Below are 13,478 nucleotides of genomic sequence, written 5' to 3' on the forward strand. Positions count from 1 at the left end.
TTTCAGTGCCAGAACTGGCATATGTGTTCACTCCAGGTGTGTCTGCATATTCTGGGATGTTACACCTGCCCTCAGAGGCGTGGATGAGTCCTGCCCTGCCAGCCACAAAAGCATCTGGCCTGCTCAGCTCTGAACTGCCTGATCAGGCTTTGCTTCTCTCAGCACTGAAGTGTGTTGTCCCTGTCTTTGTCCCTTATTGCTCCAGGGTTTGACAGAGAAAGGCTCTTCTCTAACCTGAGAGGTTTTCCTCTGGATGATGTGTACTTTCTTGCCAGTTTGTGGAACAACACCCAAACTGCCATAGCTGTGGGCTCACAGCCCTGCCAAAGGGGCTTTGGCCTGGGGTTCTGCTGTTCTGTGCAGCATTGGGGTCCTGCCCCATTCTTTCACAGGATGTTGCCTGTCCCTCAGCTCCCTTCCTCCCTCATAGCTCTTGGGAATGAAACCTCATTCTTTGTTCCATTTTATCAAAAAGACCTGGGTGGCAGCAGCAAGATTCCTGCCCTGTCCCCCTTTGTGCCCACGGGATGCTTCCCCCAGAATAAGGTGTAGTTACTTACCACTTCCATGTTGTTGCTGGAGTCGTAGGGTCTGGGACACCTCGCCCTCTCCCTGGAGAGTCATTTCACAAAAGAACCACTGTTGAACTCCAGGTCAGGACTGGTTTTTCTATCAGGCTTTTGAGAGAGAATTCCTGACCCTTGTGCTGCATCTTCAGTAGTTCAAGTGCTCCAGGCAGATCCTACTGCATTTTGCTACCTCTGAGGACAGTTCCCTGCTACCTTTTCAGAGTAACCCCTCTGTGAGGCACTTGTGGCTTTACTGCAGGGAGCCAGTGCAGTTGGGAAAGTCCAGACAAGCACTTGGGAGTAGTAAAAATAATAATTTCCATTTATCATGATTGTTTTTATGTCACTGTGGTAGATATTACAGTGTTCACACAAGTAATAATTCCTATTCACATCCTGTCTTCAGATGGTGTCAGCCACCTGTAGCTTTGAAACCACAGTGCTCCTGGTGTTACAGCAGGTCTTTGTCATCTCCTGGGGTCTGTCACGTGGAATGTCCCCTTCCAGAATTAACAAGGAAACCCACAGATAATTCACAGAAAGCCATGGAATGCTCTGAATATCCAGATGTTGCAGAAGCCAGTGAGCTGAACCCTAAGCAACAGCCCAGGCCAGAGTGGTGCCTCTTTAGGAAGTGAGCTCTGCTCTTTGGCCACATCTCTCCTCTAATTCCCATACACAGACTGGCACACATGGAGTTACTAAAACTGGTCATATCTGTAATGAGACTTCAAGATGAGAAACAACAGTGGCTTGATAAGAAACACTGTCCCCCCACCTGACACAGATCACCAGGATGTACACAAATGTTAAGATCACGTTATACCAGACTGGTTTGGGATTTTTTACCCAACATGAAGATTGAATTTGTCTTGGGAAATGCTCATTAGAAAAATAATTATCCAGGAATTAATTAGTTCCATTACTATAACAAATTGCCCCTAAAATATCTGAGTTCCTCATTATTCAAACTGTGGAAGGTGAAGAAATGCATCTTTGTTGTATTGTCCCCTGCTGTAATATTCCAGCCTCTCCTTCCCCTACTTTCCTACTCTTTGTTTTTCCATTGGGATGTGCTCCAGCACTTTCTGTATCACCACTTCCAGTGACTGATCCCAAATCTCTATGACTTGGGTTTTCCCTTGGGGGCACCGTTGGGCACCGTCACACTGTATTCCAGGTCCGGAGCAGTCTTGGCAAAGGTGGCTATGGAAACCATGTCCTCCCCAGCGTCCACCTGAGACCTGCGCCTGCAAACCAGCAGCTTCTTGAGGGCGTGCTGGAAGTCCCTGTTGAGGAAGGCGTAGAGCAGGGGGTTGATGGTGGAGTTGCAGTACCCCAGCCAGGTGATGATCTTGAAGGTGCCGAGCAGCACCGTGCTGGCTGAGTCGGCACCTCTGGCCGCCAGCCAGACGTTCAGCACGAAGTAGGGCAGCCAGCACAGCACAAACACGGAGATGATGATGCTGATGGTCCTCGTGGCCTTGTTCTCCAGCTGCAGGTGGTTCTGCCTCTTGCTGTTGGGGTGGTAGTGGATCTCCAGCGTCTGGGACATGATGCGGGTGGCCTTGAGGCGGGAAGCGCGGTAGATGAAGAAATACATGCTGCACATGACCGTGAAGGGAAGGAAGAACGCCAGGGCAGAAGCCACAATGGCAAAAACCCAGTTGGTGACGAAGATGCATTCTGTGCCCGCATCAAAGTCCACCCCAGGGATCTCGTTCCAGCCTTGCATGACGGGCAGGAAGGAAATGAGGGAGGAATACACCCAGACCGTGCAGGTCATCACAATGCATCTGCAAAAGGAAAGAGATGTGGAGGGGAGAGAGGGTCTGAGTAATTTTGAGTTGAGAACATCCAGTACGATTCAATCCCCATGGTAACCTGTGTGGGATATCGCTGCTGAGCAGTCCAGCAGGGCGTGGAGAAGGGAAAAAAAGCTGGAGTACAACAAGTCCAGACATGCGTATCTCTAACAAGTGGGTAATTGGTCTGTAGTTGACTGAATTGGGGTCAGCTGAAGGAGTGCTCAGAGCTGGCTGAGAAAAGATGAGGAAAGGTTTTACAGAAGATGTTTGTTAGTATTTGAAACAACAGCATGTAGATTTTTTTGCTTTCAGCTTTAGTATCTGGTCATTATCCCACCCTCTGGGGCCTGATGGGCACCAGATGACAGAATCTGAAAGGCGGGCCACACAGCCCCCTCCTCTCTTTGTGGTCCACAAATCACACACGGCAAGAGTGACAGTGGGAAAACATGCCTAGAAGAGCCTGAACCCACTCTGTAAAGCACCCCACTGCTGCACTGTCCTTTCTGCCTACCCCCAGATGAGTTTCCCCACCCTGCAGTCCTCACTTCAGCCCTTCACGTGAAACCCTCATGGGAGCTCAGAAACTCTCTGTTTTCCCTGAGTATCACTGCAGAAAAGATGGTGAGTTTAAGAAAGGGAAGACTACTGCTGTATGCATTCTTTGGGTCTCCTTTCACCTAGTCCTTAGAAGTTCTTCAAAGTCCTTCCCCATTTCTGAAAGTGTTTAAGGCCAAGGCTTGAGCAACCTGGTCTGGTGGAAGATGTCTCTGCTCAGAGCAGGGAGATGGAACAAGATAATCTTTAAGGTCCCTTCCAACCCAAGCCTGTGATTCTGTGAAATGACTGCACAAGGAAAAACCTGTAGGTCCAACTCAGCCCATATCACTGCTTTCTACCCCATTTTGCAACTCTTCCTTAGCTCAAAAAATATTCTCCCAGGAGCACCATCCAACCCCCCTCAGCTGCATCCTTCTTGTCCTCTCCTGCACCACATTAAACATTTTCTGCAGTTTTAAATGGTGAAAGTTCCTTTTGGCACATCACTCTGCATCTGGGAAGCACCTGTCAACAGCTCATTCAGTCTCAGATCAATGTCCACCATGGCCAAGTGACAACCTGGAAGGACCCAAAATGAGGAGAGAAACTGCACTCACCTGCCACGGGACATCCTCCTGGAGTAGTGGTAGGGGGTGACCACGGAGCAGTACCTGTCCAGGCTAATGAAGCACAGCGTGACAATGGAGGCAGTGCAGAACATGACATCAAAGGAGATCCAGACTTTGCAGAACAGCTTCCCGAACAGCCACATCCCCGTCACCTCATAGATGATGCTGGAAGAGAAAACAGCTGGAAATCACAGCTGGAAGGGCTGTTTGTGCAGCCCATGCAGGTGTATAAGGCCTGACTGGGTGAGGCTCTGAGCAGCCTGGTCTAGAGGGAGGTGTTCCTGCCCAGGGCTGGAACAAGAGGGTCTTTAAGGTTCCTTCCAACCCAAACCATTCTGTTACTATTCCTTTGTGACTGTTCTGAGGTAATGCTGTATTTTATCACACAGGTACTAAAGATGGGCACATAGCTCTGGGATTCATCCTCAAAGCACAGCCCAAGAAAGGAGCACCCCACAGCTGGAGCATGGTTGAACAAGAGCAACCCTGTGCTTCTTGCAGCCTATGTGCCTCAAGAGAGTTGCTTTGCTCCACAAAGCTCCCCAAATTTACATCTGCACAGCTTTGTTTATCACAGCATTTTCCCAGTGCTGACACAGCACAGTCTTTTGTGATTTTTCCCCGATGCTGGGGCATGGAGCATCTCCAAGAAATTCACTTTGCATCCAATTGAATGCTTCAAAACCAGAAAATATTTCCACTCTTGGTTAAAAAAAAATACAAAACAACAACATCCTAGGAGGAAGCCCATGCAGCTTGTACATTATGTGGCTCATAAATGCCTCAGCAAGGTAAACACACCAATAAAAAGCAGACATAATACCAAAAATACTTCTAACAAAGTCAAGAGGGGCCTGTGAGAAGTGAGCAATGAAGGAAGGAGCATATGGCAGCTGTAGGAAGGCTGATGCATGTTTCTATAGCATTCAGTGAGATGCCATTTGCTTCTCCTTTCTTCCTTCAGCTTTCTGCAGCTCCTGAGGCTGCTGAAATCACCACTGTGAGTGAATTTGATGAGTAACTCCCTAGTCCTGCAGAGCTTTAATTATCCTGTAACTTCCCAGCTTGCTGGTTAAATACAGTGAGATCAGGTCTGCTGAGCTGCTGTGCTCAAGTGTGCAGCAAGGGATTCAACCTGATGTCAGAAAACTATGCCTGATCTACATCTCATCAGCACAGCACCTGTGAAGGTTGTTCCAGAGCACACAACTGCTGTAGGTGGGTGCAGTGCTGCTGAAGGGTCCCAGCCCTCAGCAGCTCTTTATGTGGGGTTCCATGCAGAAATCAAAGCAAACTACAGTAGAGCCTGTCCCTGCACCATGGGCAGCATGGAGGATTCCACAGCACACACATGGAAAGGCTTCATGGCTCTTTTACAGAGGGGAAATGAGGCACTAGAATTGGAGCACAGGTTCAGTTTTGGACCTGGGTGCTGTTTTGCCATTCCTCAGAGCCCTCCTTATCCCCAGAGGTGCTGCAGAGCCTGTGGTGTGCCTTGGCCTCCCAGGAGGAGCTGTGCTGCTGTCAGGACACCCTTGCACACAGATCCCAGGTGAGCAGGTGCCCAGTTCTCACCTGCACACACCTGGGGGGATGCACCCGACCTGCAGATGTTCTCACAGCATAGGGTAGTGGACACTTGACCACTCTTCTCTGAGGTAAAAAGTCTCTGCAGCTTGGAAATGATGCTGGATAAGAAGGAGTACTAAAAGCTCAAAAAAGCACACAGTGAAGTCACCCCTGCCTTGCCCTCTTGCTTGCAGAGGAAAAGAATAGCTGGAAATATTCAGCCTGGAAATGACAGACTGGCTGGAGTACTCAGAGAACAAGCTAAGCTCAGCTGAACCGCTCCAGCAAACCAGCCAAGCCAGGAACAAAAGTCTTACTCTTATGAAATTAAGACACCAAGTGGCAAATTTATTTTCCCCTTCTGACACATATTCCTGAGCCAAACTGCCTCCTAAGATCATTTCTTTTCCTTCCCTTTGGCACATAATAACCTGCCAGCTGAGGAGCAAACTGAAATCCAAAAGAGCAACATTGATGTGAAGCCAGAACAGAGGGAAAGTGTGAAACAGCAGCCACTGTGCTGGCAGGGCTGTACAACACTGATGGAGCCAACAGGGTCCATTCCTCACCAGAGGCCCCTCAGGACCTGGCAGGTCTCCCCACCAGGCAGCACCAGGACATTCAAGAGGGGCACACAGCACCAACCATGCTCTGATCTTTGCTCCCCTTTGTAAGTTTTGTTGTTTAAGTAAAACACAACTAAAAGTAGATGGAATAAAGTAAAAGTAGTAGATATCACTACAAGTAGTAGATATCTATCAAAATAGATAGGTGTTAGTAGATAGATAGTAGATATCTATCAAAATAAATATTTTTTCACAGTGAGGATGCCCAGAGATGATGCTGTGGCTGCCCCATCCCTAGAAGTGTTCAAAGCCAGGCTGGATGGAGCTCTGAACAGCCTGGTCCAGGTCCTGTGTCCCTCCCTGCTCAGTGTGGGGGTTGGACTAGATGGCCCCTGAAGGTCCCTGCCAACCCAAACCATATTATGGTTCTATGATAATTTCAGCACCTGAACTTAAAATTCATCAAGCATAGAATGTAAGTTAGCAGTAATATTTTTTTAAAAAGAACATAATTAACTGGTTTTTTCCACCTGGTACCATGAACTTTTAACTCAGCTTGTAATTGCTTTTTGGGACAATATTCTTCAGTGCCAAATTCAAAGTAACAGGCAGTCCCATGAGAACTGAAACATAGCAATGGAAAAGAGTTCAGCTTCCTCTTATTGCCCCATGAACTCAAAACAGGGTGTAGTTCCTTGATTTACACAAACTTATGGCTGCTTTGCAGGACAAGACAGCCAGGATCACAAGTCAGCTGCTTTCTGGTTTTGTTTCACTGTTTTAGCCAGGTAGTGAAGCTCTCATAAATATAAACCTCATGCAGGGACACCTACCCTCTCAAGTGCCTCTTCTTCCATGAAATACAGGGGAAGCCTAAATTTCTCTGCTTATCCTTAATAAATTCCTTACATTCCATCTGCAGGGCTAGTCCTGGACAAGAGGGGCTCAATGACTGAAGCTCCATGTGCAAAGCTGGAAATCAAGTTCAGATCAGCAGCCAGGGTCTCTGTGTGGCCAACAGGAAAAACACCCTTGGGAATTGTGTCTGCAGGAATTACCAGGGGATCCATAACACAGAGCAGAGACAGGGAAAGCACACACAGCCACCAACCCACAGTTCAGCCCTTTGGAGACCCCAGCAGGTGAATCCCAGCCCAGCTCCAAGAGCAGATGCAGAGCTGGGAGAAAGGACATTTGTCCTCCTCTGCTCACACCCCAGGGACACTCCTCACCTGAAGGGCATCACCAGACAGGCCACAAGGAAGTCTGCCATGGCCAGGGACATGATGAACATGTAGGTGACAGTGCGCAGCCTCCTCTCCACCACGGGGCAGAGGAACACGATGGTGTTTCCCAGGAGTGTGGCCACGTCGATGAGGGTGAGGACCAGCCCGATGAGCACCTCCTGCAGCCCCACCCCTGCCCTTGCAAAGGAGGGGGCAGCAGAGGAGAAATTAGAGAGCCAGCTCTCATTCCTGTCCATCAGCATCTTCCCACTGTTAAAATCTGAGCGAGGCAAAAGGGGAGAAACCAGAATTACTTTAATAACGATTTTTGTGGGTGTGTGAAAGGCAGGAAATTATATTTAATGCTTCATTTGCTCCAGGAAAAATCCACACACCCTGCTGTGCCTGTGCCACCACTGTCCCGTGGTTAGCAGCCCATTAGAAGTGTCTGAAATCCTGAGGGTGAGGATAAATGTGCAGCATTGACTGAAGTCCTTCATGGCAATTAAAAGCCCTCCTGTGAATGAAAATGCATCATCAGATGAAGCATGAGACCAGAAAAAAAATAGAAATGTACTGAGAGCAGAGAGAGGAAAAGAAAACAACTGAAATAAAAAATTAAAGCAGCTGAGCCAAATCCCACTGAACAGCATGCCAAGTCCACATAATGTGGGGGCTGGAACTAGATGATCTTTAAGGTCCTTTCCAACCTAAATCATTCTGTGGTTCTATATTCTCATTATCATCTCTGCCACCCCCAGAGCAGCTGGGGCTGCTTGCCCAGGCTGGCTGCTCTCATAACCCCACTCTTCAGTCCATGCTGTGCCCTGGGTTGTCCTGGTGCTTTTTCAGACTGTGAAGTTCAGAGGTTTTTTACCACCACAGTGGGCAGCTCCATCCTGCAGTCTGAATGGCCAAGCAGGGCTGCCAGCAGCTACACAGGGAGCACAATCCTGCAATCACAGAATGGTTTAGGTTGGAAGATCATCAAATTGAGGTGTCTCAGGTGCAGCCCCGACCCCAGACTCAGGTTCCCTCTGTGCCCAGATGGGAGGTGATTGGGGATTTTTAATTGGGGATTTTTCCATTTTTGGAAATCCACATGCTCGTGTCCACAGCTCAGTTCCCAAGCTCTGACCAAGTGGTGTCACAGGTAGGTGAGAAGGTGAGAAAAACTCCAGCAGTACAAAGCTCACTGGTGTAGCTGAGGGAACACAAAGACAAAACTTGTGGGGAAAAAGAGAATTATAGAAATATTTCCTGATGACAAATTGTTATATTTAAATATGATCACTTCTCCTGTGTCCAGGATCTCCTTCCCCAGTACCCTCAGGTCAATCCCACATCTCCAGGGCATCCTACAGAGTGCAGTGTGAGAGTGAGCCTGGAACACATCCCTGTAGCCCAACTTGCCTCATCTCACAGGGGCCAAACTTTGTCTTAGAAGTGTAAGAATAAGGCAGCAAAATGTTCCCAACATCTCTTTGTCCTTCCTGCAGCCTCTGCTTCAGAATTACCTCTTAAGATGGTTTCAGTGATTTCTGAACCATGAAATTGTCCTGCTTCCCTTCTGGCCCAACAAACTTTCAGCATCCATGACCTCCTATAGTGACAACTTCCACAGCTCAGCTCTGTGTCCTGCAAAGAAACAACTCTTTTTGCTTGTTCTGAGCCTGTCACCAGCCAGCTTCATTCAGTGCTTCTGGTCCTTGCATTGGAAGAGAAATCACACAACCCATCCCCATCCACTCCCTCAGTGCCTTTGGTGGACTCTTCAACCCCTGTCACACCCTGCCAGCTCCCTCCTCATCTGCCAGTTTGCTCATTCCTCACAAGGAAGCAACAGAGGATTCCTGCCCATCCCTCCTGCTCTTCTGACCTTCTGAGAAGGACCAAAACTCCAGACAGTCTCCAAGAGGTAAATGCTCTGTGGATTTACCTAAGGGCATGGTCTCTGTTCTGTCCTGCTGCCCTTTCACCACCTTTCATCCCTGCCATGATTTGCTGATTTGAGTGGCACTGAGCTGACCCTTCCACTGGGCTGTGGCCATCCAAAGGTCTTGTTCCTGAGCAGCAAAAAGAGTTCAGAGCCCACTGCTTTAGATGGGAAAAGAGCATGAAATTAGGAAATTAAGTCCTGTTCATCTTTTCAAAACCCCATCACTCCACAGTTGAATTCTTTCTTCCACTGTAATGCTCAGTGAGTCTCATAAAAACCATTTTTCACTTCATTAAGTCAGACATTATCCTTCATGCCCTGGTTAAACTTCCTTTTGCCTGTAAATATCACCACCTCATGATTCACGTTTTTCCCAGCTGAAGATTTCTACAACCCCACATACCTCAACCCCTACCCCTGTAAAGACCATCACTGACCTCTCTGTAACTCACCCTGCACTTACCCCTCCTGCATGTCACCTTTCAGACAAGTATTTTTTCACACAGGGAACTTCCCTCTTAACTCAGGACTATCACATTTCCTTAAAAGCCCCCACCATGAGGGACTATACTGAAAACCTTTCAGAATTCCGAGCAGCCTACACCACCCAGGTGTTTCTTTTCCACCTGCTGACTTCTTCCAAGGATTCCTACACAACTGTGAAGCTGGGCTGCATTTTCTGAAAGCAATAGTGACCTTGTCCTTGGAGGTGATCGTGTGTTCATGCACCTACTCATCCTCCAAAATCTTCAGCTCCATCCCCTGACTTCTGTTTATTTGCTGGATTTAGTGGTCTCCTTTCTTTCAAGTTAAAAATAATTAAAAAAAAAAATAAAAACAAAATTAAGAGAAGACTCAAGCTGCCTAGAAAAAAAAAAAAAAAAAAAAAAAAAAAAAAAAAAAAAAAAAAAAAAAAGTAAAGGAGGAAAAGCTCTTCCTCACTGGAGCTGAGAGTCACTGACTGAGACCTGAAGAACTCCTGCTCCTCCAGCACTGAGAACAGGCAAATTTTTTGGACAGCACTGCTAAAAGTCTGTAGGCTGTCTTAAGCACCTCAGTCCTAATGAAAATGTTCCCTGGACAACACTCCACATCCTGGTAACAAACACCCCATAAAAATAAAATAAAAAATCCAGTCTGCAGCTCTCCCATAATTGACAGGAAAGAGCAAAATCTGCACCATTCTTTCTAAACAGCTCCACTGAGGATGTCACCAGACTGGATGAGCTCCCGTGGAACAGTTGGATTTCAGTGCAGCCACATTTCCTGGCAGAAATAACTGTTCAGGCCGTTCTCCTCCTGCATGTTTCACACAGACAGCTCAGGGACAGCCACATGGACCACTTCAAACACTTGAGTAGCACCCAGTGAACCCCAGGTTCTCCCAGGTGTGCATGCAGCATTAGGGTAGGCTCCTAAGACATGAACAGCAAAAAAAAACCCCAGGTTGGATAAATTTTATTTATTTATTTTTAATCTATGTCAAATTATAACATTTAAAACCTCCAGTCTTCAGGTTTTTAAAAAATCGCTGTCAAATTTTTGTTCTATGATAGATGAGAATCCTGGATTAACTATTTGGGTATTTTTAGAGGTAGCACTGAGACAAGAAGGTTTTGAAGTCGCACCTTCCTGCAAAGAATGACGGTTCCCACACAGTCGTTAAGTTTGTATCAGCGTTAGAACGGCTCTAATTAAAGCAGATCATTACTCACAGTGCTCTGTGAACACACATCACTCCCAAACTTCGAGCAGAACTAGGACACGGTTATTAGAATTCCTCTCTGCAAGTTCTCTGTGCTCCTCAGGTGCCATCTCAGCCACCAGCTTGGGTTAAAAGGTCTTCTTGAGTGAAAAACTCACAGCAGGCTCCTTAGTGCAGGATACATCCAGGAGTATGACAGTGCACAAAACCAGCAGGCAGATGTGCCCACGCTCACAAAGCACTAGAGAAACACTCTTTTGTCATACTTTTTTTTTTTTCTTTTTATCAACACAAAGGCTGAAGGACTGGAAATAAGGTTGTCTTTATTTGACATCCATTACTCCCACAATAAAAACAAGGGGTGTTGGATTCTTGAAACTTCAGGTCTGAACCTTAAACTTTAATTCAGGGTGCAGAAAACAGGATCCTGCTGTTCCTGATCCCTTTAAGAATCCCCAGGCAGAGTCCCTGGAAGCTCCTCCAGAGCCTGTCACAGCCTGGGGTGGATGTCTGGATCCTTTTACCTCTGACTGAGAAGCCAATCCTTATCCAAAGTGTGCTAAATTAAGTAAGTTAACTAAGAAGTGCTGCTCTCAAACCACCTGGAGAATGGTTAACACAGGAAAGCAGGGGATGGCACCATCCTGACCTCTCTGTGGAAATTATTGGGACAAAGCAGGATATGTCATCTTCCCCAGGGATGCACTTCCTCAGCTTAAAATATTGGAGCTTTTAAATTCTCCTGTGAGCTGCAGCAGCCCATGTGGTTACACTGCTCAGATAGCCCAGAGTCTTCCTACAGCATCAATATTTCTGTCTTTCCTGCAAAACCAAAGGGATAAATGCCCAGTTGTACCAAGGTGTGGGATCTTCCCGGGTTTCCTGGGATCTCAGATGCCTTAAGGTTTGCACTGGTCTTTTTTGGATATTGTAGTTTTACTTCCTTTCAAAAAACTGATGGGTTGGTTTCTGCTCTGAGGCTGCCTGAGGAAATCAACTCCAGCATTTCAGTTCCCGTTTCATATCCAGAAAGCTTGACCTAATTTATTCACCAGGCAAATCCCAAGCTAAAGGTTAATTTCATCAGTAAAAGGCATATTTTTATGGCAAGGGAAGGGGGGAAAAAAAAACCACTCTGCAATCTCAAGGCTGACTGCCCTTTAAAATCTTAGAGGAACGATGAGAACTGGAAATCTATTACTGGGAATACATTTGCTGGCAGGCTCTGCTGAATCAGGTACAAACCACGGCACAGGGAACAGCACCTGCCCCAGGAGTTTACCTCTCACACCTTTCCCTCCTCCTCCTCCCCACGAGAGAACTGCGAGAGCTCTGTGATTGTGGAACAATGCGAGCGATTTGTGCGCTGTGGAAGGCTGGGGGTGGTGATGGAGGAGGGGGAGGATGCCTGGGGATGCTTTCAGCAGCTCAACACTCTGTGCAGCGAGTGAGCCTCGCCACTGCCTTCCCTTCTCTTCCCCTCCCTCCCTCTATCCAACTTTCCCGATGGAAGCGCAGCGTTTCCCAGGGCACGATTTCTTTCCACCCCCGAACCAGCACGGAACGGCTCCTGCAGCATCTCTGACAGCCCCGGGCCTGGGAACACGGTAAAACACAGTAAAAGAGTAAAACACAATATCCTCACCCTGGGAGCCGATGGCTGAGGCAGCTCAGCGATGTTTTCCCGGCTGGAGGGCACCAGGGGCTCCCAGAGATCCCGATCCCTCCCCTCGGAGCTGCTCCCAGCCTGGCTGGGTGAAGCTGATGGTTCCTGCCCCCAGGCAGGACACGGAATCCTCCTCCACAGGCGGCACAGCGGGTCGGGATCTCCCCTGGCAGATGTAAAGCTCCTCCACAGCCACACAAAGTCTCTGGCGGCCGCTGCTGCTCCGGGGGGAGAGGAGAGACCGGAGCCACATCACAGCGGTGAAACTCAGGTGAAGTTAAACCCGCGCTGCAAACACCGGGGGGATCACTGGCGTTAGGAACCGAGCCGGGGGCTAAAACCCAAACCCTGGGGAGGCAAAACCCTCACCCTCTGGGGAGCAAAACCCCCAACCCCCGAGTAGCAAAACCTCCAACCCCCGAGTAGCAAAAATCCCAGCCCCTGGGGTGCAAAAGCATCAAACCCTTGAGTGCAAAGACGCTGCCCCGGGGTGTAAATCCACAGCCCCAGGGTGCCAAATCCGCCCTTCCTGGGGTCAAACCCGCCAAACCTCTGAGGGTAAAAGCGCCAAGCCCCAGGGCAGCAAATCTCCCAGCTCAAGGCAGGGCAAAACGCCGTGGAGGAGGATGCTGTGGAGCACATCAGCACCAGCCCGGGGCAGCGGGGACCAGCCCGGGGAGGGGCTGCGGGTCCTGCCCGCCGAGGGGATCTCCCTTGGAGGTGGGGAAGAAGAGGGGGAACCCTTCCCGAGGGGGAGACGGTGTTTGAAGGGGGTGTCCTTTGGGCAGAGGGCTCAGGACGTGCCTCAGGGGAGCCTGTGATAGAGGGGAGCAGCAGCCGTGCCCGTGGGGAGCCCTGCCCGGGGATGGGGTGTCAGGATCTGCCCGGGGATGGGGATGGGGATGGGGATGAGGATGAGGATGGGAATGGGGATGGGGATCCCGCCGGCGCCACTTACCGAGGCAGGCGGAGGAGCCGCCCCCGTCTCTCCTCCGCCCCGCAGCGCCCGCTCCTCCCCGCTCCAGCCGGGAACCCTTCCTTCCCTCCGGGAACCCTTCTTTCCCTCTGGGAAACCTTCCTTCCCTCCGGGAAACGGGGCTCCCCCTGGAAACTGTGCGCCCTTTTCTCCTGCTTTCGAGCCGGCCCTTCCCACTCCCCCTCGGCAGCTACAGGCACACGGAGACCTGATGCGTGAAAACAGCAATAAAAAAATAAGAGGCGTTCCGTGGGTTTGGCTCCCCTGCTGCCAAACAGGGCGTTT

At 49.0% G+C, this 13,478-nt stretch overlaps 1 protein-coding gene across 1 annotated transcript; it reads right to left on the reverse strand.

Annotated features, from left to right (window-relative positions):
• Nucleotides 1-1,692: 1,692 nt before the first annotated feature.
• On the reverse strand, nucleotides 1,693-7,611 carry LOC310909991 (histamine H2 receptor-like; the record flags this gene model as incomplete). Its single annotated transcript, XM_083862381.1, is given in 5 exon segments — nucleotides 1,693-2,365; nucleotides 3,535-3,711; nucleotides 6,914-7,187; nucleotides 7,299-7,374; nucleotides 7,376-7,611. Coding segments are annotated over 5 exon segments (1,215 nt in total). The 5' UTR covers nucleotides 7,391-7,611.
• Nucleotides 7,612-13,478: the final 5,867 nt, after the last annotated feature.

This window comes from Zosterops lateralis, assembly GCF_965231275.1.
Source record: "Zosterops lateralis genome assembly, chromosome: 5".
NCBI classification, from domain to species: domain Eukaryota; kingdom Metazoa; phylum Chordata; class Aves; order Passeriformes; family Zosteropidae; genus Zosterops; species Zosterops lateralis.